Source organism: Neodiprion lecontei, chromosome 5, assembly GCF_021901455.1.
Source record: "Neodiprion lecontei isolate iyNeoLeco1 chromosome 5, iyNeoLeco1.1, whole genome shotgun sequence".
Lineage (NCBI taxonomy): Eukaryota > Metazoa > Arthropoda > Insecta > Hymenoptera > Diprionidae > Neodiprion > Neodiprion lecontei.
In genome coordinates this window covers 31,216,114-31,222,600 of record NC_060264.1, presented here as the reverse complement: position 1 = coordinate 31,222,600, position 6,487 = coordinate 31,216,114, and the positions used below count along the sequence as shown (strand labels likewise).

At 40.3% G+C, this 6,487-nt stretch overlaps 1 protein-coding gene across 2 annotated transcripts; it reads right to left on the bottom strand.

Moving 5' to 3' along the window:
- Positions 1–109: 109 nt before the first annotated feature.
- Positions 110–5,945, bottom strand: LOC107226868 (polynucleotide 5'-hydroxyl-kinase NOL9). 2 transcript variants are annotated; one of them, XM_015667836.2, is made up of 8 exons: positions 4,936–5,945; positions 4,609–4,753; positions 3,787–4,510; positions 1,582–3,586; positions 1,255–1,475; positions 1,149–1,190; positions 484–683; positions 110–393 (listed from the first exon to the last, which is right to left on the bottom strand). In XM_015667836.2, exons 3-8 carry the CDS (start codon positions 3,828–3,830, stop codon positions 155–157), a joined length of 2,751 nt encoding a protein of 916 aa, XP_015523322.2. In that variant the 5' UTR covers positions 3,831–4,510; positions 4,609–4,753; positions 4,936–5,945; the 3' UTR covers positions 110–154. The 2 variants fall into 2 exon arrangements, with proteins under 2 accessions (XP_015523322.2, XP_046597248.1); XM_046741292.1 differs by lacking the exon at positions 4,936–5,945 and adding an exon at positions 4,814–4,906.
- Between the last annotated feature and the right edge of the window lie 542 nt (positions 5,946–6,487).

Sequence of the window (6,487 nt, the reverse complement as noted above, 5' to 3'; positions counted from 1 at the left end):
CAAATAAAACATGTCAACTATACTTCTTTAATCCAATAAGCGAATTTCAAACAAAAAATATATCGTCAAATCGAACCCATTGTGCCCTCCTCCCCCCCCCCCCCCCCCCCCCATTGCACATAATTCTTGTTGTTGTTTTTTTTCCCCCCTCGATTCAGTATCTATGTACATAGTGACGCCTCATTCGGAAAAATCTGCGATTGGTGTCTCTGCTCGTTGGTAAATTGACCCCCTCACTCACGTAAGGCGCATTACGATGACCCAAACCTCCGATCAATTTTACCGGTAACGGAATGCAACCGACGAAGGCATTTACGGATTGTAACTCGCTGATAGAGAGCGGAGTGTTGACATATGCCTTTCCGGTCTTCACGTCGACGCCCCGCACGATTCCTGTAACGGAATCACGGAATCGTGAGTAATAGTTTCATGGGCGAAAAAATGGAATCGAAAAAATAAAAACGAGAAAACAGGAAATCTTACCGAATCCGTAACACGTCGATAACGGCGCTCTCGGCAAAGTTTTCGGATAAACTTCCTCCGCAGCACGAGCCTCCTCAGAATTCTCTTGGGTCTCATCGATCCCGCATAAGGCGACGATGTTTCCGTTCATTGTTGCCAGAATATGGGAAGCCGGAACTACCGGGCGCATCAACGATATCGTTAAACCTGACAACGGTACCCTGCGAAACATCGATAACATATGAGTAACAATGAAAATATAGCCTCGAATTTTCGCAAAAAAAAAAAAAAAATTGGTAGGGGTACAAATATAGAAGGATTAAAAAATTGATGGGCCGCAATATCGAGTTTTTAAAGAACCGGAAACTTGATTTATAGAATCTTGAAATATTGAAAGTCGAAGTGACATAGAATACCAAACTACAGAATCGTCAGAATTCCTCTCGATAATATAAAATCGTATACAGATTCTCGATTTTGCCGTTCTACATGTTTAGACCTTTCTATATGCTGTCTTTCTGTACTTCGATTTGCAATATTTTAAATTTTCTATACTTGGACTTTCCACATTTTTAAATTTTACGACTAGGACTATCGCATCTATGAAAATTCGATATTCTGGTTCTTTTATCGATAGGCAATTCTAGTTTTTTACCCCTACTCAAAAATATTACTGATTTACTCACGAGTAGGGAACTGCATCGTTGATTCGCAACGACTGAGTGAATCTGAAACAGTGTGAAATTAATCGAGAAATAATTTCACAACTTGTAAAAGAAGCAACAGACTCACAAAAATTTTTCTCCGAGCTCGTCGTACTTCAGAATTTTACTGAGGTACGATAGCAGTGTGAGATCGCGCTGTTGGCGTGGTCCGATTTCCCACAAATCTCCGAATTTTCCTTTCGATTCGGCGAGCGTCGGCACCACGTGTAAATCGTGATCGCAAGCATTATCCCAGAGTGAATATTCGTCCTCACGACCGGCTAAACGATCTGGTGAAAGAATCGGGATCTACGAAATAAATTCATCAATTGTGCAAAGTCGGACTCATTTACACGATAATTCATACCGAAAGATAGAAGAAATTTTTAATAAATTATCCAAGAATTATAAATACCTGCTCGTTGATCACTTTACTGCTCAACGGGCGCAAGAAGTTGTTTTTCGGTCTATGGCTACCTATTTGCACGACTGTTGAAGGGTGAATTAGTTTGATAATGTAGACTATGATGTCCCATCCGACACCGGTACAAAATCCCATCGTGTTAATGACGACTGTGCTGTTCCGTAATCTCGTCGATTCGTTCAGGTATTCTACCAATTTTTTTGCCGCATTTACGTAGCGTGGAATGCATCGGGTCACGTCAACTTCTTCGATAAAAAGCTGGTAAAATGGGGTTTTCAGGTGGGTGTAATTCGGCCCGATTAAAGGCCGGTCGATCAAGCTCAAAGAAATGCATCCAGACGGCGTGAATTCCGGTTGACCAGGATCGAAATCTACGACGACGATTTCCTTGCGGGTGGGCAACAAACCGTTTATGAAATATCGCAGAGTCGTCGACTTCCCGACGCTCTTGCCGCCAGCAATCAATATTCGTTGATAATCGTTCGGATTCTGGTTCACAAGTCGTTTCAATACATTCGAATCGCGATAACTGTCTTTTTGTAACTGCTTTCCCTGCAGATTGTCGTACTGAAATACCGCTTGCAATAATTTTTCCGCCCTTTTTGGATGCAAGTTGTGATAATTTGTCGTATCTTCGACCTTCGGGAACAGTTTGAACTGGTAATAAGTGTCCAAAAATTTCGTCAGAGTGTTTTCCAAATTTTCCAAAACCACAACTGCTTGTCCGCCGGGAAAATTGTTCAGTTTCTTTGCGAGATTTTCCGCTACGTCGATGTTGATTCCCTCCGTTCTCAACAAATTGCAAATGCTTTCTGTGCTCGTATTCTCATTGATCTTGTCGCAGACAGTCTCTATGCTCACCAAACTCACCCCTCTCGGGGAATAAATTTCGGCGGGCACGACGGTTTCGCTTTTACTAAAAACAAACCCGTATATTTCTACCTTGCCGATCAAGACTTTGATGCGCAATTTTCCGTTAAAGTAAAATTTACAAGACGGACTCATTATGGCTATAACCTTATTTTGAAGACTGTAAAATTTTGGCTTTATTTTTGACGGGGTTTCCAATGTTATTTCCGAATCCTGAAACGGCAGTTCTGCCCTGAAATCGTTTTTGCTCGGAGTCGAGGAAGAGTTTGGATGTGATTTGTCCCCACTCGAAACAAGCGATACGTCCGAATCATACTCCTTGATATCTACGGCTGTATTTACAAACAGATTCGCAACGTCGTCGATATCTTCGTTAACACCTCCATCAATTGATTCAGTATCCATTGTAGCATTCTCCATGATCGTGGGTTTGCTATTGGAATTTATTAAATTTGTGTTCAAATTCGAATCTTCCGCGTCAGAAAAAAAGCTGCAACCAAAATCATCCCGCGAATTTGACGCCGTAAAATCTGTGCTTACATATGTAACTGATGAATTAAATATTGACAAGTTTGACATGTTTAATGGAACTCCATTTATTACCGTTGGATCTCTAAATCTCTTTCTTCTTTCCAAAATTGTTAGTGAATCATTTATGGCGTAACGATTCGTATTCGTCAAATTATCGTTCATATAAGCATTATCATGATCAGTATTCTCCGTAAGATGTAAATTGTCAGTCGGAAATGTTAGCAATTCTTCAGATTTCGAAACATTCTGTCGCAAACGCTTTGAACGTGCCTTTTCTTTTTTCAATATACGATCTGATTGAGGAGTTTCTTCTTTTTCAACTTTTTGCTTTTTTTTGTGTATTTTTTGTTTCTTTGTTGTCTCGCAGCTGTCTTCGCTGGGACGTTTTTTACGTTTTTCTGATTTTAATTTTTTGTTAAATATTTCGTCAACATCTTTCGTCGAAACTTCAGTTGAATACTCATCGTCTACGACGGTAATTGTTTGTGGTGGTTTTGAAATAACGGCGCGTTTTCTTGTAAGACAATCAATCACTTGCTTTTGTTTTTTGGAACGGGCCTTCGATATTTCACCTATTTTATTGGTCAGCAATTTTCTGAAATCAAATAAAAGAATTAAAAATCAAACGAGGCAGTATCGAAAATCCATTAGCAGCAACTCGGATCGCATGTCGTTACGCGAATAAATGTAAAAAAAAGTCAATGAAATAGAAAATCGGGATGATGTGCAGACGTACTACGCACTGAGAATGCGGTTAACCTCAAAACTAGGCGTTGAAAATTCATTGCCACTCACCTGACACGATTTTTGAATTTCCGGTCATAGCCGTTTGTCGTCATAGTGAAATATACCACCCGTTATGGATTTTTGTTAGTCACGTTCTTGTTTCAAATAGTATTTTCACTCATTGTGCAAAATAATAGCGCGCAAGAAACGATCATCCTGGGACTTCAAAATATCCACGCCGCACACGTGCGTTTGGCAGCTTTGACCATAGATTAATAAAGACCCAGATGCGGCGCTCTCCGAACATTTCGAGGCCCGCTTCGGTCACTGTTCGAACTGAATGAAGGTGGAAAACGGGTTGTCGGGAAAAAAGTTCGCTGCTTACCGTCACAATCTTTATTAACAGATTTTAGTCAGTTTTCATCATCGTTTTTGCCAGTTTCAGTTTCGCGGATACTAGACAAGAGTTTTCATCGAAGCAGCTTAGCAGAAGGACAAATAACGGATTACATATCAAAAATAAACATGTTTCCTGCTCTGCTAGTTTGATAAAAAATAGTCCACAGTTCCGTCCTTCAACTACTTGGAATTTATCATACATGATTGCCACATTCTGCAACTGGGCTCTGTCAACTTTTCTAGCCGACACAGTTACCACCGCTTTGCTCAATGCACTCCCGAAATGTTTGTTCTTTCTGGTGAATGAATGACTTTGTTGTCTCAAAGCACAGGATGATTTACTATCCAGTTTCCATGTAGCCAAGGAAATTGGAAAGGCAACAAGCTTCCTGACCTAAATAAATAAACACATCAATTAAGAACAGTAAAATTAAGCAACGATTAGTAGAAGTATAAAACTTTGAATCCCTATGGTCATCAAAATCTACTAACCTTTTTCCAGTCACTCGGTGATTTAAGGAAATTTCGTACTTGGTAAGATTCGTCATTTCTTTCATGGGATGACGAATGGTCATTCAATCTCAATTAGAGCACCTCTGTCGTACAATTCTCATGCTCAGGTTAATTCATATATTGCCTAAAAATTATATACGTATGTTAGTAGATTTTCTTGGACATGCTATTGAGTGATCGTTACCTAATAAGTTTCTAAACGAGCATCAGTAATTTGAGATAAACATCACTAGACTAAAAATAGAATTCGAATCTGAAATTGGGTTCAAAAATATTATAGACAAAACAGGACGGAATGACACCTACCAAAAGGGGGACAACCAGCTAACGAATTCCACCAGTAATATTTTCAGCGGGAAATATCAGCTGCGACTTTCCCCTAACCTAAGTTACCAATGAGTAATAAAAAGAAATAAAAGCAATAAACAGATTTTCTCGGGCATCAGTTCAGCCACAGAGTGTCCAATGTATCCCATACAAGTTATCAGTACCAAAAATTGATCGAAATGAATCCTTCAACGAAGACCTTTGCAATCAGCATGTTCACCACGATTCGGGTGAAGAAGGTTCACTTTTAACGTCACATAGCTCACTGTTAGCTACAAACAAGGGGTCGATTTCCTCAGAGGGAGGAAGTGGTTCGACTTTCACTCCAGGCATTTGGATGTCTGTTGTGGAAAACGGTTCGCTTTCATCAATGAACAGTGGTTCGACTTTCAAAATCAGCAGTTCAGGCTCGACAGCGATTTCCATCTTTTCCTCATCTTCAGACTTATGGGGTTCTTTCTTTTTTCTACCGCCTTTCCGACGCTCGTACGGCCCCATCTTAGTTTGTTGGAGAACCCTTCGCGCCGTAGACTTGGCGACACCAATTTCTTCAGCGATGTGAGAGATGGGTTTGCTCGGGTCTTCGACGACTTTGAGACAGATGTCCAGCTTCACTTCATCCTTTAGTCGCTTCAATGGCTGGATCACTTTTACTAATTTTCCATTGAGGTTACCCGTCTCGCGAAATTTTTTTATCACGTTTCTCACCGTTGTCGAAGACGGTATCGGCCTGCTAGGATACGTTGCCGCAAAATGATCCGTAATGCTCCTGTAGCTCAATCCCTGCTCACGCTGCAACACCATCTGTATTTTTTCGGCTAACGAGTACACGTAATTCGGCATTTTTATTCTTTCATTGATATGTCAAAACGTCAACGTGTGGATCAACAATTATCGAGATAACTTTGTGTCCGGAAGAATTCGCGATACTGCCCTTATACGAGTACCGACTACATCTGGAGATAACCGGTCCAACGTCGGTCTAACAACAACTGGAGCTAAGTCTGTGGCTCAAACCTACAATTCTGTCCGCTAAAGACGCTGCGCTGTGCGGTGATAATTTGGCGCGTCTTTTGAACGACAAAGCTTTGACGGCTGGAGGTCTTCGGTCAACGGCTCAAGTATTGACTGAAGAATGTACAAAACTTCAACCAATTTTCATGAGCTAGGGTTCATTTTCTTCGTTAATTAATTTCCGACAAGGTAATGGTGTCAGATTTTCTGTTACGACTCTAATTTATTCTGAAAAAAGCATGATTAGTAAAATCGTTGTTGTTACTTGTCAGGGTTAACTGAAGAATATATCTTTAGTCAACGTTGCCAGACAGTGACGTTAATGTTATCACTTGCGTCGACGGAAGAATTTATTTTCATCAACGACATTTATTATGAATAGTAAAATTGGAAAATGCGCACACGCACAGAACAAGTCTGAATTTACCTGAATTATTCGCATTAATAATCAAACTATCGAGTAACCATATTATTGTACCTGCTATTCGCGGTTTTCAACTTTCGTCCTATTTGCGGG

Excerpts from the sequence above, each read along its gene's own strand:
- LOC107226868 (XM_015667836.2), bottom strand. The coding sequence starts at position 3,830 with ATGACGACAAACGGCTATGACCGGAAATTCAAAAATCGTGTCAG. Across the intron at positions 1,191-1,254 it reads GAGCTCGGAGAAAAATTTTT|ATTCACTCAGTCGTTGCGAA; the intron begins GTGAGTCTGTTG and ends ACACTGTTTCAG. Across the intron at positions 684-1,148 it reads AACGATGCAGTTCCCTACTC|GGTACCGTTGTCAGGTTTAA; the intron begins GTGAGTAAATCA and ends GATGTTTCGCAG.